A 23,423-nucleotide genomic window follows, 5' to 3' on the forward strand; every position below is an offset into this window, starting at 1 on the left:
CACATTTTCTTTATCCATTCATTTGGTGAAGGGCACCTAGATTTGTTGCATAGTTTAGCTATTGTGAATTGAGCTGCTGAAAACATTGATGTTCTGAGAATTCTCATGGGAGAATGTCAAGTGAAAAATAAAAAATAAAATGTGCTATAGTATGGTGATTTTAAGTCCTTTGGGTATATGCCCAGGAATAAGAAAACAGGGTTAAATGGCGGTTCCATTTCAAGTTTTCTGAGCAATCTCCATACTGCTTTCCAGAGTGGTTGCACTAATTTGCAGTCCCATCAGCAATGTATGAGTGTACCTTTTTCCCCACATCCTTGCCAACATTTATTGTTACTTGTATTCTTGATAATTGCCATTCTGTAGAACATGTACATTCTTATACTGCCTAATTATTATGTCCTTGATCTTCTGTAGTTAATTAATTAATACTGTAAGCATTTTTTCAATATACACACATTGTGAGGCAATTACCCTACTCAAGTGAGCTAACACATTCTGTAATTCTCTTTAGCAGCCCAAGAAGACAACTTTGTCTTTTAACTGAGAGTAGGATGGCATGTATATAAAGATCTGTTGTAAGGTCCTTGCTTGGCATCTGGATGGCCATCTTAAATGGCAGCCACCATCTTGAGAAAAAGTTTCGCTTTCCCGCCCAAGGAGAAAGGCTCACCACTTCCTCATACCAACCCAACCCTTCATCATCCGCAGTCTTTCCCGCTCAAGGGTGTATCACCATTCCCTCATGCCAACCCCATCCTTCACCCCATCCTTCACTGCCTGCATTAGGACCCACCGGTTCTGATCCCTGAGCCTGTCCCAGAATTCAAACCTGTTTTGCCTCTCTCTGGCTCTGACAAATAAACTCTGGTGTGTATCTCTCTGCCTGGTCTCCGTCTTCCATTTCTCGCTCACCCATCTCCTGGTTTCTCGCTTTCCTTTCTTTTTTTTTTATATTTATTTTTCAGTTCTCGGCGGACACAACATCTTTGTTGGTATGTGGTGCTGAGGATCGAACCCGGGCCGCACGCATGCCAGGCAAGCGCGCTACCGCTTGAGCCACATCCCCAGCCCTCTCACTTTCCTTTCATCTGTCACTTACTTTTGCATTTGCTTTCTTCTTTACACCATATTTCATTCTTCCTCTTTTAACTTCCATTTTCTTTATCAAAGGCATACATGTGCATAGCTGAAGATCGCAAGAGTTCCAGAAAGTGGATAAAGGCAAATAGAAATCCCCAGCCTTTCTCTCTCTGCCCTAGTTCCTGCTCCACAAAGGGGAACACTTTTCAGTTCTCCTATCTATTCATTTCCATATTCCCTTCATGTTTCTAAGCAAGCTTCTACTACTATTGACAGAGTTTTCCACTGTAAATATTTTTTTTTTTAAAGAGAGAGGGGGAGAGAGAGAGAGAGAGAGAGAGAGAGAGAGAGAGAGAGAGAGAGAGAGAGAATTTTTTTTAATATTTATTTTTTAGTTCTCGGCGGACACAACATCCTTCTTTGTATGTGGTGCTGAGGATCGAACCCGGGCCGCACACATGCCAGGCGAGCGTGCTACCGCTTGAGCCACAACCCCAGCCCTGTAAATATTTTTTTATTCCCTTCCTAGTATGAAAGGTGAAGATTTAGCCCATACACATACACGTCCTTTTCTTCCTTTCCCTTCTTACCTAGTAGAGCTACTGTCCCATATTTATGAGACTTTGAAGTGCTTACCTCATGTGACTATGAAAACATTACCCAGCTCAGCCATGTGGTATATTACGATATTATTTCTTGTCTTTTTTTTTTTTTTTTTTTGTACTAGGGATGGAACTCAGGGGCGCTTAACCACTGAGCCACATCCCCAGCCCTTTTTTATATTTTATTTAGAGACACAGTCTCGATGAATTGCTTAGGGCCTTGCTAAGTTGCTGAGGCTGGCTTTGAACTTGAGATCCTTCTGCCTCACTTCCTGAGCCACTGGGATTACAGGCTTACGCTATTGTGCCTGGCCTATTTCCTATCTTGAATAACTTCCTATCCTTAGAATTAAGCTTGTCTTTTCTTCTAAAATGGCGCTTCGTTTCCTACGTACCTTTTGCTAATTAATCCCCACACACTCCAACGGAAGTGACAACCTTCTCTTAACATGTCAAATCACCTTTTTCCCCTCAAGATGCCCTTCCTGGAGTCCTTCCTCCTTCCGCTCCCATCTCCTCTGGGTGCTTCTTGGGATCCTTCACAACTCCTTTTGCCATCCTTCTAGCCACGCCATTTGCCTCTCACTTGGTTGGGTGTCCTGTTTTCTGAATTCTGTCTCATCTTTTTCAGTTTTTCCTCTCTATTTGCTGTAACTCATCCATAAGTAGTTTTCTCAGAAATGCATGAGAGAAAATTTTTGAGACCTTCTATTCTGAACAGTTGGGATTCTAGCATTCCACTTGATCATCTGGCTGGGTATAGAACACTAACTAGCAGATCAGATCGATTTCCCTTAGAATTACCACCCCCATCACCCCTTCACCCCAAGTCCCACCCTGGTGCTGGGGATGAAATCCAGGACCTTGAGCATGCTAAGCAAATGCTCTACCACTGAGCTACCTGTCCCCAGCCCCTCCCTTAGAATTTGAAGGCACTGTTCCCTTTTGCTGGCTGGGTCCTCCAGAACAAGGTTGAGGGAAAGTGGTGAGAGGGGGCACATTTGCCTTGTTCTTCATGTGGGGAGAAAACATTCCATCTTTCATGTTTTCCTCTTTTTCTTAGTAGCACCTTGCTCTAATTCTGTGAGTGGAAGTATTTTCCTCCTTATCTGAAAAAATCAATTATTGATTGGGTTTCCTTAATTAGATTTGCTATGCTCCCTGACTTGTCTGATTCTGCCAAGTTTTTGTTTATGTTGTTTTTTTTTCCTTCCATCTATGACTTTTCTCAAATGGAATTATTATCACTTGTCTGATCATATATAAAACAAGGCACTGCAAGTTGGGTGCCTGTGATGGTGCACGCCTGTAATCCCAGCGGCTCTGGAGGCTGAGGCAGTAGGATTGTGAGTTCAAAGGCAGCCTCAGCAACTTAACGAGGCACTAAGCACATCAGTGAGAGCCTGTCTCTAAATAAAATACAACATAGGGCTCAGTGGATAAGTGCCCCTGAGTTCAATCCCTGGTACCAAAAAAAAAAAAAAAAAAAAAAAAAGGCATGGCAGATGACTGGTTTCTGCACATTTGGCTGTTCAGGTAGAGAATACACTTCCAAGCCTGCTTTGTGACTACCTGAGGTCATATAACCAAGTTTTCACTAATAAAGTCAAACAGAAAATATACATGCTGCTTCCATCTCATTTACCTTAAACAAACTTGCTGCTCTCAATTTCCTATGTTCTCTTCCTGCAAGCCAGAACATAGATTCCATGACTAGATGAAGGTCATCACTTAGGGGATTGTAAACCAGCAAGATAAAAGGAAAGTGAGTCTGCGAAAGACCTGGGAAGCAAAAAGCAATTAACTTCTATCATCTTTAGTCCGCTGTGTTTTAGGTCTCCTTGGTATACGTCCCCACTAATACAAATACTGAATAACTGATTTTATGAAAGTCTACTTGCATGAGTGACAGGTTTCACTTCGAGGGAACAGATCTCCAGGTGTGATCCAGGCAGCTCTGGGAGTCCTTGAGACACTTGCAGGGAGCATTTAAAGTCATTTTCATGATAATACAAAGTCAATATTTACCTTTTTTATTCTCACTCTCTCCTGAGTTTCCGGTAGAGTTTTCCAGAAGCCACAGGACTTGTGATAAGCCCAGCAGATTAAATGAAGGATCCAAGCTTTACAAAAATGTAAAACAATGTCACTCTTTTCACCAAATAGTTTTGGGGGAATCTATAGTTATTTTTTCATAAAAATATGTTATGAGTTTCTTATTGTTATTTTAAATGGGTCAATAAATATTTTAAATTTCTCATTTTAATGTTGAATGTATAACCATCCATATTTTAGAAAGCTCTCTTAATAACTTTTAAGAATATATTCTACTGTCATGAATAACTAAAAAGAACAAATAAAAAATTTAAAAAATAACTTTTAAGGATATAAAGCTCTCTTAAACCAGGTGCTATGGCACATACCTGTAATTCTGGTGACGTGGGAGGCTGAGGCAGGAGGATCACATGTTCCAGGCTAGCCTAGGAAAATTAGAGAGCCACTATCTCAAAAAAAGAAAAAAATGTAGCATGGTGGTAGAGTGCTGGACTACTGAGGTTTAATCCTTGGGGCACACATGCACACACGCGTGAACACACATACACACGCATGCGTGCAAAAAAATTTTTTTTAAATGTCCTAAAATGAAAATCCAAGAGCCATTGTGCCAGGATGATCTGCCTTGATTCTGACATTGTGAAATTCCAACTGTCAGCATCTATATATTTTTCTTTTGGGTTAAATGTTTCCACCAAAGAGAATTTTCTATTCTGCTTTAAGACTCTCAGGGACTTCTCACTTCAATTAAAATCAAACAAAGCTTTTAAGCCAAGTTTACAACATCCTCCAAGTCTTGCTTATCCCACCACTGAGCTCTCCCACTCGCTCCTCATGCTTTGGCCACATTGGTCCTCATCTGATTCCTCCAGTGGACCAAGCTCTTATAATACTGGTCCACTTTATGCTTTGAAGATAGCTATTGTTGTTCTGCCACTGCAATTTATTTATTTATTTATTTAAAATATTTTATTATGATTATTTTTTTAGCAGTAGTTGGACACAATACCTTTATTTTATTTATTTTATTTCTATGTGGTGCTGAGGATAGAACCCAGGGCCTTGCATGTGCTTAGGCGAGCGCTCTACCACTGAGCCACAACCCCAGCCCCTGCAATTTATTTTTTAAATGGACATGTTTCTCTTCCTTTCTCCTTGCTCCTCCTTAATCTCCCCCTCTCCAACCCGCTAATCTCAGGGGAAACAGGATTACTTTTCTTCCTCATGCTACACAGAGTTATCGGTCCTTGCCCACATACCCACCACAAGAACCAAGTAATCTAGACTTTGGGGACAGCACCTGAAGTTCTCAGAAATGACTGTCTCCCAAATTAACAAGTGAATTACAACTCCAACAGAGAACTCGCCTTTGAACTACTTGTTTCAAAGCCTCTTGCTCCCCTTGATGGGAGCAAGAGGCTTTGAAACAAGCCTTGGTTTCTCTTTTGCTAGCCAAGCAATAAACCTTCTTTTCTTTTTCTCAAAACCATGTCCTCTTTACTGGATTGGCACTGGGCACAAGGACTGAGCTTTCGGCAATACTCTGACCTGCCTCAGTTTCTCTGCACAGTAGAGAAGTGGCTCCGCCAGAGTGTCCTGGCAACCTCGAACTCCCCACACAGTCCACCCGGGCACACCTGGAAGGAACCTCAGTTGAATCTACGTCTTGGCAGAATGCCTTTCGATCCTCCCAGAACACAAATGAGGCTTAAGAGGAGTTGCTACAGGCCATTTCTAACTACCAGGAAAGTTGCCATGAGCCGTCTTCTCATAGTGCCCAGTTCTCAGGAGGTGTGAGGCTGTCATCTCATTTCCCCTGAGGATACAGCTGCAAAGGACAGCTGCATCCTGGCCCTGACTCCTCAGCAGCAAGATCACCTGTAATCTGTGTTGCAGTCCTGTGGTCCTTTTGTTTCTGTGTCACCCTGCACAAGGGCCACTAGGAGCTAGTATCTTTGGCTACTCTTTTTTCTGTGTCTATGTAAGTAATAAACTGTCTGAATCTAAGAAGGACTCACTGTCTCTTTAGAACCTATCAGTCTTGCTTTGCCTTGTGCACATGCCCTTCCCTCTGAGTGCTCTAATATCATCCTTCCTACTTTTTTCTAAATATCACCTCTTTAGATCTTACCCTAAATGTCATCTTCTCATAGAGGCTTCTTTGGCCGGTTTGTACAAAGTAGACTCTTATGGCAGACACCATTGATTGCAATTCCAATATCCATTCTCCCAGTCCATTCTTCTTCCTTTTTTTTTTTCTCCCCCAAGTCTGGGGATCAAACCCAGAGTCTCACACATGATAGGGAAACACTCTATCACTGAGCTATGCCCTCAACCCTCCATCATTCTTCTTTACTAACAAGAACCCCCATTTTGACTTGTTAAGGTGTTAGGAGATTTGTTACATTTAGGAGAGGCCCCTCCCCAGTCCCAGAGCTTTCCTCTTGATACATAGAGTCCCAACATAGCAATCCCATTCCTTTGACTACAGCCTGTTCAATCAGCCACTTCAAAGCCCTACATCATTGATTCACTCAACAAAAACTGAGCCCTTACTCTGCACCAAGCTTTGTTCTTTGTGCCAAGAACAGAATAATTAAGAGATTGGACTAAACTTCCAGCTCTCTTAGAGTCTAAAGGTCTGAGGAAAAAGTTATGGTTAGTTTGGGCAAACCCATGCTACACAAAAAGTACTATCATGGGTATCTCTGCCCATTGATTATGACAAGGAGGGATAAGAAATCATAGAGGAGAGAAATGTATGGAAGTGGAATAAATCCAATCCAGAAATGGTTCTAATATTGTTACAATTATGTGTCCCTACATCATTTATGCAGTATCCCAGCTAAGAAATGCAAAACCTGAATTTAATCATGAGGAAACATCAGACAAATCATCTAAAATGAGAAACATCCTTTTTCCCCCCAACTTAATAAAGGACAAAGTAAAGCTGAGGATCATTTTTGGATGAAAGGGGACTAAAGAGATGAGAAATAAATACAGACGGCATCCTACACTGGAAGGGAGTTCTATAAAGTTTATTATTGGAAAAACTGACAAAATTAGAATGTAGAGGATAGATTGCATTTACTCAAGTAAGAATATGTCCTTACTCTTCGAAAATACACAATTCCTTCCAGAAAAGGAGAGGGTGGAGAGGAAGGCCAGGGAAAAGAGAGGGGAGGGAAAGAGGTAGGGAGAAAAAGGAAACAAAAAATTAAACCAATGGAGTTAACTGTTAACAATAGGTGAATTTGACAAAAGATACATGTGTTTTTTGTACTATTTTTGAAACTTTTCCAAATACAACTTTTTTTTTTTTTTAATTGTGTCCAGGCAACTGTATTCTAAGGCAGCCCCCTTGCTCACTTAGGGCACGGTCCTGCACGAATCCCTTCCTCTCGGCCTGTTTTCTGGTCCAGATGATTTCTAGGGTTCTCTCTGGCTCAGGCAATCAAAGCCTCACGACTCTACGGACATTTCCAGACAGGGCTTTGGAAAGAAGACGACTCTTGGTATCCTTCTGTCCAACAGTTATTTCACAACAACTTTCTTCAAAGTGTCCAACCGTCCTCTTTCACCAGCCACAAATTTGCCCCTGCCCTGTTTTCCAGACTCTCCTTCTCAGGCCCTAGGGGCTCATCTTCTGGCAGCCACGAGTAATGTAGAGAATAGGCACGTGTATTTATCCCCAGAGCACTACAGTCCCCAAGAGGCTTTGAGGCAACATCTCACCGTTTACCACCAAAGAAAAAAGGCTTTCCTGTGTGGGTCAGCCGCCGCAGGGCTTTTTGGGAATTGCAGTCCCTCTACTAAGAGCCGCAAGAGCGGCTCAGGGCTGCAGAACACGCTTCCCAGAAGTCATTGCGCTCCTCAACACCAATCAGAGGCGCTGGTCTTGGAGGGAGGGCGGGGAAGAAGAGCAGCTTTTCGGCGCACGCGCAGTAAGTGCTGTTGGGGGAATTCATGTGGAGGTCAGAGTGTAAGCAGGTGAGTATGGCTGGGGGTGGCCCAGGCTTGTTTCTGGTGGGGGGTCTCTGCTGCCCTCCTCTGCCCTCCTGTGTGCATTTTGGGCGAATAGGGGTGCGTGTGCGTTTCCATTTTGTGGGGGAGGGGAAAGAGCTAAACCCAGGACAAGCCAGGAGTTGCGCAGGTTAAGGGAGGTGTGTATGGGGGCAGGGTGAGGAAAAATCCAGAAGTCCTTAGAAAGGAAAAGGATTGAGTCTCTGGGTCTCAAGGAAGGAGCTAACGGGCGGGGAGAGATCAAGGTAGTTCTGGGAGGAGGGAGGGGGGATTTGAGGGTCTTGGGGCGGGGCATTAAAAAGTTTAAGGCTGGGGCTGGGGTTGTGGCTCAGGGGCAGAGTGCTTGCCTAGCATGTGTGAGGCCCTGGGTTCGATTCTCAACACCGCATATAAATAAAAGAACAAAATAAGGGTCCATCAATATCTTTTAAAAAAACATTAAAAAAAAGGTTTAAGGCAGGAGTGTTTTTTTAGTTGGGTCAACTGTACTCCTACCCGTGGCCTCGCAGCCCCTTGACCGTTATGCAGAGCTCTTCCTCACAGTGCAGCGGCAGTTTAGAGACTTTCCCCTCAGTTGGTTCTTGTGTTATCTTCATCCCAGAATGTCATTCAGCTCGTCCTAATCGGTTCTCACTACAGCATGTAGAGAAGTGGCAAGGTGAGGAGTTAAACCATACCTCCTAGAATTAGACCTCTGCGTTTTAATCCTGGTTCTGCCGCTTAGTGTGATCCTGGGCGTCTCAAGTCACCTGTATGTGTTCCTCTGTTTCCTGATCTATAATAATTACTTAATAGAGTAGCTGTGAGGGTTAAATAAACTGATATAAATGATGGCAGTTTACTGTTATTTATTTTTGTTGTTGGCATCACTGTTGTAGCACGTTCTTTTGTTATTTTTCTAAACAAAATTTTATAGAACCAACCATGTAGTGTCTCTTGGGACCTTTTTGTCTAGGAAATGGGAGTGTGGTTTAGTATGGTGCGAGATCCCTATGGGTATGAGGCCCATGCCTTGTTCCCATTATTTTGAACCAAGTGTCCCAGATTCCTTTCTTTCTTGGTTGAAAAAAGAAACTGCAAAAGAAAAAGGTTGAGGAATTGATGATGGCACTTTGCCAGATGTAGAGTTATTTATTAGGTTTCCTCAGTTGGTGATTTAGAGTTGTCAGGAGTGGGAAAATAAATAATAAGCTTGAGAAGTGAATGTTATGCCTCAGACCTTCCTCTGAGGGTTTGGGCTAAGTTGTTTTATTTTGTTTTTACCCCCTTAGGTGTGAGTGGGTCCAGAAGGAAACATGGCTGCCAAAGTGTTTGAATCCATTGGCAAGTTTGGCCTGGCCTTAGCTGTTGCAGGAGGCGTGGTGAACTCTGCCTTATATAATGGTGAGGCACTGAGGTGAGGGGTGGTGGGTCACTGCCCTTTACTGGAAGATTTCTGTTGGAGTGCATAGCCCATGACACTCTTGATGGTAGCGACTGTTTGTGAAGAGGTCTTACTATTGCCATTCCCCGCCACGTGCTTGTATTATTAGAGCCTCTGTTCAAAGACAGCTTCCCAGCCCAGTTGCTGGTTGGATGTTTTTGGCTGTTCTTATCAATTTTCAGTGCTGCTGCTTCACTTGAATACTGCAGCAGAGTATCAGGGGATTTGCATTGCTTCCTGAAATGGAGATCTTGTCTGTGTCTCATCTGCCTGTATGTGGAAAAACTCAGCAAAGACTTTAGATCAGTTTGGGTGATCCTTGTCCTGAGCAGCAGCTTTTACTCTGCTAGTTTCAAAGAAAATGTCTTTGCAGTGTATCGCCCAGCTTTTAACAGGGTTTAAGATAGCTTTTCTTCCACTTTACTGTGTGGTCTTAGGCAAGTTGCTTTCACCTGTAGGCCTCAGCTTCCTCATTGGTCAAGCAGTGAGTTTGAACGAGTTTAATCTCTAAGATCTCCTCTAACTCTGACATTCTTTTACTTTCATGCCCCAAACAATTGTAGATTGCTACACACCTGGCTGTCTAACAAAAAGATTGTTTTCAGAGTGAAGATATTTGGATCAACTCTAAAGTCTAGAGATGGAAAGTAGTTGATGAGAAAAGCCTACTTGGGCCAGGCACAGCAATAACACCTGTAATCCCAGGAACTCCAGAGGCTGAGGCAGGAAGATGTCAAGTTCCAGACCAGCCTTGGCAACTTGGCGAGACCCTGTCTCAAAACAAAAAACTTAAAAAGGGATGGGGATGTTGATTAGGGTAGAGCACCCCTGGAATCCCCTATGAAAAGAAACAAGCCTGCTTGGCTTATATGGCAGCTCTTGATACTGTGATCATCTTGGTCTCAATTATGTACATCTAAACAATGGTCTCCATCACTGAATTTCTCTCTGAATCAACAAGATAGCTCTATATCCCCTCCAAGTTTAAAAAAAAACTATTATAGTGGGACCTTCTGAATTTCAGGATTCTCCTAATGAGGATGCTACTGTACTGGGTTATGGTGGAACCAGGATAGACATATTAAAATAGTGAAGATCTGAGTTGTAGAAGTTTTAGGAGATGATTCCTAGAAGTATATTGTTGGGAGTTTGGGGATGGGATGGTTAATTAGAAAACCAACAACCAGTTTTTTCAAGGAGAAAGGGAACCAAGGAACAGATCCTATTACCAAAGACCTTGGGAGGCACATGGGACAGGAAGTGATTGCTTAGTTGTGTAGCTAATTAGAAACCTCTAGAGACCAGAAGTTCGGCATAGGGAGAGGAGATACTCAGTAAATGAACAGAAAGCAACAGGGATCTTTCAAAGTCAGGATCCTTGTGGTTTACAAGGAAAGGATCTTTTTGACATGTCATTATCTTTCCTTCCTAGTGGATGCTGGGCACAGAGCTGTCATCTTTGACCGATTCCGTGGTGTACAGGACATTGTGGTAGGGGAAGGAACTCACTTTCTCATACCTTGGGTTCAGAAACCTATTATCTTTGATTGCCGCTCTCGACCACGTAATGTGCCAGTCATCACTGGAAGCAAAGGTGAGTCTTGCCTTTGTTTTGGTAAAGCACGGAGTGTGGAGGGTTCTCTCTTTTCTTGGCTCCAGCAGCCTGTGTGGGATACTAGGATCCAAAAGAGGTTGAACTTAGGACTGGGGATGTGGCTCAGTGGTAGTGTGCTTGTCTAGCATGTGCAAGGCCCTGGGTTCAAACCCCAACTCTGCCAAAAGAAAAAGAGGTTGGACTTGACATCATAATTCTCAGCATGTTTGCCCTGGAGAGCTTTGTATGGATTCATAGAAGTGTATTCATAAGATACATACAGACAGCAGAACAAACTTAGAGATACATGTGAAGGTTTATTATGGACTGGGGATGTAGCTCAGTTGGTAGAGTGCTTGCCTCGAATGCACAAAGCCCTGGGTTCAACCCCCAACACCACACACACACACACAAAATTTTTTTAAAATAAAATAAAGGTTTATCTTAAGAGTTACACAGTGATATAATTTTAAAGAAATCTAAATTATTCCCTTTGTTGATCCTTCCCATCAGCTCTTGTTCCCCAGAGTGACTATCCAAGCCTGTCTCTGGCCATCTGTCTTTGTAACTGACTTATCCTTTGCCATATTTTCCATGGCCTCTGCTCCAGTGGTGTGGACCTCACATTGCTGTCTCATAGGCTGAAGTCCTAGTGACTGAGACATTCCACCGGGTTTCCAGTCAGATCCTGACGTGGACTGCCATCACCATTCCCCCCACCACCACCCTTAGACATATACAGACAGCACATAAAATTGCACATACCCAAAATGTCACAGCTGTGACATTTCTGGACATAAAGAAGAGAGGGTACGGTGGTGGTGGTGGTATAGTGGTGAGCATAGTGGGGAAGTTAGTTTTTATTATCTGGATGACATTTGGTGTCCTCCCTGTTATTCCTCAATAGATGTTTGCTTACGGTGATTGTGTCAGTCTTGATTCTATTTTGGAGAGTGGACTAGTTCAAAGAGGACTAAAATGGTTGCTGTGAAGGAGCTCAGTCTATGCAGGAAGACAGATGTGAACAAGAAATTACAGTAGAGTGTGGGAAGGACCACAGGGCCAGGGTTCTGTTGGGGAGCAGAGAAGAGAGTAGCCTACTCCCAGCCAGAAACTGATGTCTGAGTGGTGATCTGAAGAGTGCAGAGTGTGTGAGGCAGAGAAGAGGGTGCACGGAACGTTGGAAATCTGTCTGTGGCTCCTGGCCAGGGAAATAGCAGCCTTTTGAAAAGGGGCTGTCTTGTCTGCTTCAAAGAGGAAATAAGTTGGACAGGATTTATGAAGAAATGTTTTTTTAGTTACCAATGGACCTTTATTTTATTTATTTACATGTGGTGCTGAGAATCGAACCCAGTGCCTTGCAGCTCCAGCCCCTGGAGAAACTTAATTTAACTTAAGCCTGCTTCTAAGTTTCCCATCTTTTGTGGATTTCTTTCTGTACTGTTTTGCAGTTGTTCTGAGGATGCATTATGTACCTATTCTGAAAACTATTGAAAGGTACCTCCTGAGGTCAGGGGCTTATTATGTATGTTGATAAGTTTCCCACCTCTCTTGGCCCAATCAGGACTCCATTTCCTGGGCACTTGGTCCATACGTTGATGACTGCGGATGACCTGTGTCAGTGTGTTAGCTTCCCACAGGCCTGGTGTGTCTAAGGGAAGGGCTGATTCCCCCCAGAATCCTAATAAGGTCTATGACTAATCAGATTTTTTAAACCCTCACCCTACCAATGCCTTGCGTGCCTTCTCTTTTAAATGCTTTACCAGATCTACTCACACCTCTTGGGTCTTTTGCACATTTGACAGAATGCTCTTGTATCTGTTTTCTCCTCCAGTTTTTCCTGGATCATCCCCATTCTCAGACAAGGAAGTAAGTTCAGGTTATCTAAGGCTATCTGAAGCTGCATAATTTGTAGCCAGCAGAGTGGGACCACAGCTCAGTTCTGTGGAGTGTTAGTGCTGTGTCTACCAGTCCCACACTAACTTCTCAAGGTTGACTCATAGGCATGTTCACCTGGCCTTGGAAAGGCCTGATTCTAGAATTCTTAGTATTGACTTGTTATTTGTCCTAAAATGTTCAGTCTCCTAACATTTCATGTTACCCATGAGACATACTGTCATGACCCACCTGAGGTTTACTTAGTTTCTCTGAACTGGGGCAGTGAGTCAGATTAGAATTATTAAGCGGTATGAAAAATTTAAGAAATAACGACCAGGGGCTGGGTTTGTGGCTGTCAGTGGTAGAGCGCTTGCCTAGCATGTGAGAGGCCCTGGGTTCGATCCTCAACCCCACATAAAAATAAATAAAATAAAATAAAAATATTGTGTTCAACTAAAAAAAGTATTTTTAAAGAAAAGAAATAAAGACATAGAAATAAGTAAAATAGCGGGATCCGATGGGGACCAGCTCTGATGGAGACTGGATCTAATAACAAAATGGAGTCTGCACCCATGCACTTTATTTAAATGGGTGGAAACACCAATGGGATTCAGTGTGAAGAACTTCCTGAGAAAAACCTGAAGAAGATAGCAAAAACTGGGTTGGGGCTTAACAGGTTACGCCCACCTTCTCTACTTCAGGGCTGCTGGGATTTGAAGTCAAGGCTTTTTGAACTAGTGAGTTCCATGACAGCAGAACTTCCTTATGAACAGAAATCACCATGCAAATGGGTGGGCGTTCCCTGGGCACCCTTGTACCGCATTGTTTCACTGTCCAGAGTTTCACATAGTTCAAAGCAAAAATTTATCAGTCGCCTATGACACCATACCATGGTAATTGCTTTATCTGTGGTCATTGGGACACACTGAAAAGCTGGTGTCATCACCGAATCCTTTCAGACATTCCTAACTCTCTGCAGTGCTCTATGGCTTCTCTGCCAAGGAAACCGGACATATCTACTCATTGCCTTTTAAGATCTTACTAAATACCATTTTGCATTATAGCAAATTTGGGGTGGGAAAGGTCACATAAAAGGCCATTTGTTTCCCCTATGGGTTTTATTTTAACTCCAGTGTTTGTTTCTTACCCTAAGATTTGCAGAATGTCAACATCACACTGCGCATCCTTTTCCGACCTGTTGCTAGTCAGCTTCCTCGAATCTTCACTAGCATTGGAGAGGACTATGATGAACGAGTGCTGCCGTCCATCACCACAGAGATCCTCAAGTCAGTGGTGGTGAGTGGATAGGGCCTTCACCGTGAGCCCATATCACTGCCCTGAAGATCGCTAGGTGACAGGAAGAACTTGGCCATAGTGGGTTGGGATGTGGCTGAGGTTCTTTTCTGCTTTATCATTAGCCTGACTTGCTTTCTGCCTGTCCCTCTGAAACCAGGCTCGCTTTGATGCTGGCGAACTGATCACCCAGAGAGAGCTGGTCTCCAGGCAGGTGAGCGATGACCTTACAGAGCGAGCAGCAACCTTTGGGCTCATCCTGGATGACGTGTCCTTGGTAAGATCCTTGAGGAGTCTGAGCAAAGGGTTTTGGTTCTTGTCTGGTACCTCGCTCATTTCTGTATACACATGATTAGGTTTTGCCTTCCACTTTCCTAAATGTGAGACTTGAAAACAGAATCTTCATGGGAGTGTGAGGCAGTGTCCTTGCATCTGTTTTCAGTTAAGGGTTCTTTATCTCCCTGTCTCTCACATTTTTTTTTTATAATCTCTGTTCATCCCCAGACAGTCTCTAAATCACCAAACTATGACTGTTCCTCAGAAAGTGATGTCTTCTTATTAACCCTGTTTGATAAAGTAAGAAATTGCCTGGTAGAGACCAGAAAATAGCTTGGTAGTATTTCTCCCTAGCAGAGACTTCCCAGCCTAACCCCCTAAGAATTTTCTAACACTTAGGGTTTGAAGCTCTGTGAAGTTCTGGGAACCCCCAGGGAAAGGTGATAGAGTGCTAATAAATGGTTCTGTTTCCCAAGGCCTGGTATTGAGGACAAGGGACTTCTCTGAGGTGTAAGCTAGCCTCCAGAGACATTATAGTCTGTGTATTTATATGACATTGGGTGTCATAACTCAAACAAAGCAATACAGGCAGGATAGGGTTTCAGGTGGAGGAGGGTGAGGGGAAGGGGTCGTGTTTCTAAGATTCTCTGGGAAAAATCATTTGGAGTGATTTGTTCGGGTAGTGAGGTAGAGTGTTTCCTGTTCAGTTCTCCTGTGCATCACTAGGGAAAGGCACTGCTTCCTCTCAGCATCTGCACAGCTGTTTAAACAGAGATTCTCTAAGTACCCAGCCTTCGCCCTGAGGGCCAGGGCACTGTTCCACCTTCTGTTGCTCCAAGGGAAGGGCGTGTGGCTCCCTCTGCTGGCAGCATGCCAGGCTGCAGCCTTTGGCCCCTCCACCTCAAACTCTCCCCATTTGCTGTTAGTTAACCTGAGTCCCTTGGCTGTGAAAGCTCGCTAAGTAAAAACCTGGGGAAAACTTGGCATTTTACTTGACTCTGACCACATACTCCATTCTGGGGAAATGTGGGCTGACCACAAGAAACCATATCTAAGAGGTGTAAGAAGAAAATTAGATTTCCTGGGGAATTTGCTGGCCTCAGCTGGCTCTTTTTGAAAGAAATTTTATTCCTTAATTATACATTTCATTTTTCATTTCTCAGAATTGTACTTTCTTATCCAAACTTTGAACAAGAATCCAGAAATGGATCAGGCAAAGTAGAGCAGCTGCAGTGTGAGAGTTCGCAGTATAGTGTAAAAGCTTTGGAAAACAGTAGAGCCGGGATTGACTTCTCAGAAGTTTGGGGCTGCTTGTTTTTTAAAAAGCAGACATTAGGAGAGTGGAGGAGAAAATGAAACAAATAACATTTGATTGCAAAACCATTGCTGCTCTTCTCTTTATTTCTTCTTTTTAAATAAAAAAATGAATAATGAATAAGAGAATTGCTTAAGGCTAGGCATTAGGAGCTCTGAGTCTCTTCCCATTATCTGTACTATCTTTAGAGACAGTTGTTTCAGCCAAATCTGTTACTTGATTAGGGGAGGTATATGGATAATCAGACTTAAACCCTCACCCGGACCAATGGCTTTCCCTGCCTTCCCTTTCTTTTGAACCCTTTTCCAGAACCACTCATATATAGGAATACCATGATGTGCTCTCCATCTTGCTCCATCCTCTTCCTGTTTAGTGGTGGGGATGTTCTGCAAAAGTGGACTGGTGAATCCATAAGCAGAGAGTATCAAGCTTTTGGAACCCTGGGAACTGGCCGCATCCCCGGCTCTCAGGGGCTCACTTTTCCATCTGCCCTCCCTTGGGTCTTTGAATAGGCATCAAAGAAGAAGATGCCTTGGAAGAAATCTGGTCAGTGGTGGGGGTCCTGGAACTCACAGATCTCCTCCTCTAAGGAGGTGGTCTATTGAGTGAACACCTTCTGGTGGCCATGGGCCCCATCAAAAGCTGCAGATGCCATTTTCTGCATGAGGTGGCCACAATGAGGGTGACAGAAATTTGTAGGAACAGTGTTGACAGCCAAGGATTCTGGGGTATAAACTCAGTGTGGATGAGAATTTGGAGGTGGAAGTGTGTCTCCTAGTGCCTCCAGCTGCTAGAGCCATTCCTGGCCTTTTCCTTCCAGCAGCTGGGGAGGCCTCCCAGCAACCCTGTCTCAGCAATTACACTGCCTCAGCTTGTGCTTACTCTCTCCCCTTAGACACATCTGACCTTTGGGAAGGAGTTCACAGAAGCGGTGGAAGCCAAACAGGTGGCTCAGCAGGAAGCAGAGAGGGCCAGATTTGTGGTGGAAAAGGTGAGCATTCAACCAGATGGCAAGAGCCTCTTTTCCTTTCTCCTCTGCTCAGCTTTCCCATTTGCTGGGTGGCCTGGAAATTCATCATCTGTCATCTCTTCTTCCGGGATAATCGGAAGGGGATTGAAGGAACTGTACTCCTGCAATTGGTTGCAGAGTCTTTGGGGGCTAGTCAGGGACATGTGATGTTATGTTCCTAAATCACTGAAGGGTAATTTTTTTTCCATGTGCCCAAGATCAAAAACTTTCATACAAATAAAAATGTTACTCCTGGAATATTTTCAGCTTCACTGAGAAGTCATTTTGAACCATAGTTACATAGTGAAAACTTGACGTTGATAAAATGTTGCACCAGATGTGATATGGTCACTGGATATTTTTCACTAAATCCATCCAGATGTGTCAAGAGAGTGTGATGGAACACAGTATATTGGCCTAGCAGCCTGGTCTTGCAGATGTTTGTGAAGGTATATTTATTTGCTCTCCATTCCCCACCACTAGTATTCCTATTCTAAGGCCTTTTGGTCTTTCAAATCAAGAGAGAGATTTGATTTTGGAAACTGTAAACTTCATATGGGCAGGGTCTTGCTTTGCTTTGTATCTGCCATGAGTCCAGTAACAAGTCTAGCACTTTGCCTGATGATCCTAGATATACAACATTTGTTGAAAACATCCTATCAGTTTCAAAATTATTGGACCAGGGGTGTCACTCAGTGGCATAGTGCTTGTTTAACATGTGCAAGGCCTGAGTTCGGGCCCTGCATTAAGAGAGACAAAAAGAGGGTTGATTTCAAAGAAGCTCAATCCTATACTCTCCTCCCACATTCTGAAGGTCACTTGTCTAGACAGATGTTTTCGTGTTGGTGTTGGTAGGGCAAGCCGTGGAGATTCCAGGTACCAGCTGAGCTCACAGGCAGCTCCTGGCAGTCATAGATGCATGCTTCTCCTCCTCAACTCTTTTGTGGTGGTTCTGTTTTGTAGTGCTGGGGATTCTGAACCCAGGGCCTCATGCACTCTACCTCTGAGCTACAACACCAGCCCGACCAACTGGTTTTGATGGAAGTTGTTTTGGCTTAGGACTGGAGGGAAAGATGAGCCTGAGGATTGGTTCCACCTTTCTTTTTTCCTCCATTTTCTCTGGCCTGAATCCTTCTAGCTTAAAATAGAATTGTCTGGATCAGATCACTAGTAATGAAATAAGTACACTACTTATATAGCCAATTGAAGCATATGCCTGCAATGATAAGTGGGCATTAGAGGAAAGAGGAGGTTGGGTGGACATTGTGCTTGTCGACTCTGTTAACAACAGGAATGTAAGTTTCCAAGTGCCTTCAGAAACCTATGAAGGCAGGGCTAGGGTTGTGGCTCAGCAGTTGAGCACTCACTTAGCACGTGCAAGGCCCTATCCTCGAAGATAGATATATATGGAGATATATATATATATATTTATTTTCAAGTACAGCTTTAAAAAAATAATAAATAAATATTTAAAAAGAAACTGTGAAGGACCTAGGCTGGTCCTTGCTAGGCTCTAGTCTGACAGCACCCTGAGGTTTGTCACTCACTCTCCATCTCCACTCTTTAGGCTGAACAGCAAAAGAAAGCTGCCATCATCTCTGCTGAGGGTGACTCCAAGGCAGCTGAGCTGATTGCCAACTCACTGGCCACTGCAGGTGATGGCCTGATTGAGCTGCGCAAGCTGGAAGCCGCCGAGGACATAGCATACCAGCTCTCACGCACTCGGAACGTCACTTACCTGCCAGCAGGGCAGTCCGTGCTCCTCCAACTGCCCCAGTGAGGGTGCCCTGTTCGCACCTCCTCAGGCCACTTGGGCCACAGCCCCGATTCTGAATACCATCTTTCTTCTGCCCCCACCCCAGAAATCACTGTGAAATTTCATGATTGGCTTAAAAAGTGAAGGAAATAAAAAGTAAAATCACTTCAGATCTCTAATTATCAAATGAAGCTCTTTCATTCTTCTCACCTCCATCTACTTTTTTATTTACCTCCCTACCAAAAATTGCCAAGTGCCTATGCAGACTGGCTTTGGGTCCTGCAGGGCCTGCTGGCGCTCCAGCCTAGGCACTGGCAATTGGCAGAAAAGAAGGGCAATGAGCGTGATGGATGGGGGACCTGTAGCCTCCCTCCTGCCATTTATTGAAGATTTGAGGACAATGGTACACACGGCTGAACCAGGAAGGCAGGCCTCAGTTACTTTCCAGCCTGTCCCGCACAGATGCAGCTGAAGAGGTGCTGGGGAAGGTCAGAGAGGAAGTGGTCTGTCTCTTACCATAAGGCTGATTCCCTCCAACTGCGACCAGCGGAAGCAGGTGTGTGTCAACAGGGCATGGATTGAAGAATCTGCCCCTATTGAGGTGGGTGGGCCTGATTTTGCTACCCCCCAGGGTCCTAAAACTGGGATGAACTTGGATAGTGAGGGAGGAGGTCTGGACTGAGATGTAAGTCCTGTTGAAGACTTCCTCTACCCCCCACTTTGGTCCTTCTCAAATACCCAATGGAATTCCAACTTGAAGGATTGCATCCTGCTGGGGCTAAACATGCCTGCCAAAGACGTGTGCAGCCTGCGTTCCTGCTGCTTCAGACTGCCCTTCTCGAAGGCTGTGTGCCTGTGCTTTGAAGGAAACAATCATGGGAAGAAAACAAATGTGTGTAAACTGCTATCAATAAATGACACCCAAACTTTCCAGCTGTCCTATGGCTTTGTTTTTTGTTTGTGGGAGTAGTGGGATTAGAACAGAGTGTTCTAGTAATTTTTGTGTGTGCTTGTTTGTATCACCAGCTGGGATAGAATATCCAGCAAGGCAAAAGATGCTTTGGTTTCAGAAAGCACTTTGTTCTGTGTTCCTAATTGAGACCCATTGTGAAGTGAACCTCGGTGATGTTAAGTGAAGTTTCTCATGAGGTTATTCTGAGGAGGTGAGACTGTCTTCTGTGTATTGGTATTGTAAGGGTCAGGCGAAACGTCGGAGAAAGAGACCACGAGACTAGCTTCATGCAATGGCAAGGGGGATTTATTGGATCCATTCCAGCGCGCTGGGACTCTGTGCTCACTCAAGAAGGGAGAGCAGCCCAGAGCCCAGAGCAGAGGTCAAGCAGAGCTTAAGTACACTTTTTGGAGAGGGTGGGGGGCTTTGCATACATCAGAACAAATCATCATGAGGCGCGGGAAAATTGAACAACAACTCTGATACATGATTAGTCCATTCATTGGCGGGAACAGGCTGGGCAGGGGTGATTGGTCACTTCCAAACTGGGTACACATTCAAACTGATTGGTTCGGGCCCTGTGACGAACTGCACAGGGCCCTAGGCTGAATGGCCAGTAGGGCGTTGTCTTAACTATCTCAGGAATCTGGGTGTAACAGAGGAACTTAATAGTACCTAATCTTTTACATTTTAATTCAAACTTTCCAGCTTACAAACTTTACCCTTTCAGTATGACCAGCAGAGTGGGCCTTCCTGCCGCCAGCAACACCCTAACGGGAGGGAAACCATTGGCAAGAAGTTCACTGGTCAGTAACCCTTCCTGCCCTCTAGTTTGATCTTCATACACATTAGGTTACTTGGGTGTTATTTGATGTGTCATTCTACTTTACTGTGACTGATGTGGGAATGCAAATGCTTTGGCATTTTAAGGAGACCAGATTTATGCATTTTGGATGGTGGAGGAGAGCAGACCTAGGATTGAGAAATAACTGCCAGCCAGCCACCTCAAAGGCTTTTTAGGAACAATCAGAAGCGTGCAGCCAGGTGCGGTGGCATATGTTTGATGACTTGGGAGGCTGAGGCAGGAGGATCACAAGTTTAAGACAAGCCTGAGCCACGAAGACCCTAAACAACTTAATGAGACCTTGTCTCAAAAAATAAAAGGGGTTGGGGAATGTAGCTTGTAACTCAGTGGTAAAGTGCCCCTGGGTTCAATCCCCAGTACAAAACAAAAACGCAGTAAGGCCCAGACCTACCTGCGCCTTCACCTCTCCTCCGTATTCAACCCTGGGCCCCGCCTGGCTTTAGGGACCCTTCTGAGGACTTAGGTTGTGTTCTAATCTAGAGGGCCAGGGCCCACTAGCAGCTAAGAAGGAAGGGGACCTGATGCACAAATTTGGGGTGGAAATGAGGATTTAAGTTTTCCCAACAGTCTCCAGCTCACCTCAGGCCTCAGCAGGATCTGGTCCCCTGAGAGCAGACGGCAGTGTGACAGGGTACTGACCCTCTGCTGAACCCCAGAGCTCCCACCAAAGTCTCCCTTCTGGCCTTCTCCCTGCCCCTCCCCCAGCCTCCTCTATCTAGGCCTGGGGTAGCTCTTCCGCTTGTGTTTTTGCTGTAAGGATGGCAAGGCCTGCAGATGATGAGGTGCCTGGACTCAAAGCACATTAAAGACTGGAGCAGAAAGAGCATAATTCCCAAATAAGTTCCAGACTAACTTCCACTCTGCAGCCGTCCTCCTTTCCTGCTGTTTATTGCTTTGGACACCCTTTGGGGAAAGGGGGCAGGAGGCGCCTCTCTCCTTAGCCCTCCTCCCAGGCCTTTTTTTTAAAAAGCCCTTGTGTTTCCTGAATTCGGTGGGGAGATTGGGTTTCATCCTCCAGGTGTCTGTGGGGGAGCCCTGGGCTGAAATGCTGTCCAGTACAATGTCTGGGTTCCTTCTGTCCCAGGTCAGCCTTTTGGGCAGCAGACAGGCCAGGTCTCCTGCTGGCTTTGCCATTAGTCTCCCTGTCATGGGTGGCAGAGGCACCTCCCAGTGGCAGCCCTGGCGCCTCATTCTGCCTTGATTAACGCCAAGTAATTCTTTTTACAAATGTTCAAGAGCTGTTAATGGCTTCTTAGCCCCAGAGCCCCCTGATGGCCTCTGGGTTTCTCAGAGGCTGCCACAATGGACCTTTATCAGCTGCAGTTCTCTGGGCTTTGGATCCTAAGCCATCCCAAGGAAGGGAGAGAGTGGGAAGTGTCTTCCTCCCTCTCTCCTTTTGACAGGCTGAATAGTTCCCTTGTTTAAACTCTGAAGGGTTGCATGCTAAGAAGGCAGTGGACCCTGGATGGGAGGGGAGAGAAAAACCCTCAAGGGCTTGTCGTTTACCTCATGTCTGTGACTTTTAGGTGTGCACCGGTTGTGGGAGGGTTGTGACCATCCCAGATGGGTTTATTTGGGAGGTGGAGAAAGAAGAGAAAACATGGGTCAAATCCTGACTTAGCTAATGCCATTCTAATAGGACCTTCCAGAAATCAGCATTGGGCCCTTCCCTTGACCATCATCAGTAACTGTGAGTGAAACATCCACCCTGGGTAAGGTTACAGGATATTGCACCACCACCTCTTCCTCCGTCTCCCATTCATAGCACGCACTGTTTCAAACCTCATTTTGCTAAAGCAGATCTCCTCCCACCAAGGAGGCTTCAGTGGGCATACAGATGATCTCTTCTCCCCCAACCCCATTACCTCTCCCTTGCCTAAAGAACTAATTCATATTCCCATGAGCACTTAGCACTCTCTTCATTAAATTGCTGTGTGTGTGTGTGTGTGTTTGTGTGTGTGTGAATTCTCTCCTACCCTAAAATCGTAGAGAGCAGATACCCTTCCTTTTCTTTCCCCCTGATATTTTCCCAAGCCAAACACGCCTGGCTTTTGTGGGAATTACTGAGTGGATTGGAAAAGGATCTGAGTTTGAAATGAAGGCTGGGGGTCAAGGCTCCTGAGTTCACCCATGCTGTTATGGCAAGTTACCTCAAGCTGCACCTAATTGGGGTTCTCTGGAACCAGCAGGCCAGTCACACACTAATTGCCACCCCCACACCAATTCCTCAGAATCATCCCTCTCTCCCTTTATATGGCATCCATGTGGGAACTCTCCTTTGCAGTCACCTTCCCATGGCCCACTCTTTCCTGCTTCTTCCTGGAACACCACTCTGTTCTTTCCTCCCTCCTTCAATCCCTGTGTCTGTACCCACCACAAACCCAGCTTAAAATGCCCCTTGTCCAGGAATTTACCTCTGGCTGACCCCTTACAAGCTCTGCTTGTGTATAAAGTCTCCCTTTATAAAAGAGACATCGGCTCTGGAACTCTGGCAACACTGGGATTGAGAATTGAACATAAAAGGAGTGATGAGGCCTGCCCCAGCTGGTAGGCGCTGGGTGCCTTGGCAAGGCCCAGACACATATCTGGAAGAGAGATAGGATGGAAATGTACTGGGCCTGGGGAAACCAGTTTATAGCTGGAAGGGAAGGCCCTTGCCCATGACATGGGGTGGATGGGAAGAGGGTTTCTCTCTCCACCCTCCTCTAATCAAGCTACTTCTGAAGAGAGGAAAGCCAAAGACAAGGCTGCCATTATCCTTGGAGGTCAGGACAAACCTCCTGGATTTGCTAGAAAGGCCATGATCAGTGAAAAGCTTAGACAATCTAAGTTTGGCTGCAAGAGCTACAGACACTTCTGGGGGTTTGCAAACCACAGTGAACAAGCTTACTGTTTGTTTTTGTCTAGCTAAGAATAGTTTCCATACTTTTAAATGGTCAGGGAAAAAATCCAAAGACTAATGTTTTGTGAAATATGAAAACGATATGAAATTCCAGCTTCAGTGTCTCTACGTAAAGTTTTATGGGAACACAGCTAGCTATGCTCCTGTGTACTGCAACAGCAGCACAGGGTATTGTCACCGAGTCTGTGTGGCCTACACAGCCCAAAATACTATTATAGAAAAAGTTTGCTGACCCCTAACCTAAGGGATTAGACGGTCTCAGAAAAGGAAGAACTCTGGAATCCAGAAGTCTCAGACACCAGGAGGAATGGAAGGCTTCAAGTCAGACACTAATATAACGTCACCGAGTCCTTGATTGTGTCCAAGGCCATGGTGACCTGAGAGGCAAAGTCACACT

General features: G+C 44.7%; 1 protein-coding gene across 1 annotated transcript; it reads left to right on the top strand.

Moving 5' to 3' along the window:
• The first annotated feature begins 9,034 nt into the window (after positions 1 to 9,034).
• Positions 9,035 to 18,486, top strand: PHB1 (prohibitin 1). The gene is made up of 6 exons (XM_081270470.1): positions 9,035 to 9,146; positions 10,619 to 10,780; positions 13,812 to 13,954; positions 14,112 to 14,228; positions 16,438 to 16,533; positions 18,119 to 18,486. Exons 1-6 carry the CDS (start codon positions 9,059 to 9,061, stop codon positions 18,329 to 18,331), a joined length of 819 nt encoding a protein of 272 aa, XP_081126596.1. The 5' UTR covers positions 9,035 to 9,058; the 3' UTR covers positions 18,332 to 18,486.
• The last annotated feature ends 4,937 nt before the right edge of the window (positions 18,487 to 23,423 follow it).

Source organism: Spermophilus citellus (assembly GCF_964194105.1).
Source record: "Spermophilus citellus genome assembly, chromosome: 17".
Classification (NCBI taxonomy): Eukaryota; Metazoa; Chordata; class Mammalia; order Rodentia; family Sciuridae; genus Spermophilus; species Spermophilus citellus.

What these genes read in the sequence shown, in the direction of transcription:
- PHB1 (XM_081270470.1), top strand. Translation starts at nt 9,059, where the DNA reads ATGGCTGCCAAAGTGTTTGAATCCATTGGCAAGTTTGGCCTGGCCTTA. An exon ending in AGTCATCACTGGAAGCAAAG is followed by an intron (nt 10,781 to 13,811) that starts GTGAGTCTTGCC and finishes TCTTACCCTAAG; the next exon opens with ATTTGCAGAATGTCAACATC. An exon ending in TCCTGGATGACGTGTCCTTG is followed by an intron (nt 14,229 to 16,437) that starts GTAAGATCCTTG and finishes CTCTCCCCTTAG; the next exon opens with ACACATCTGACCTTTGGGAA.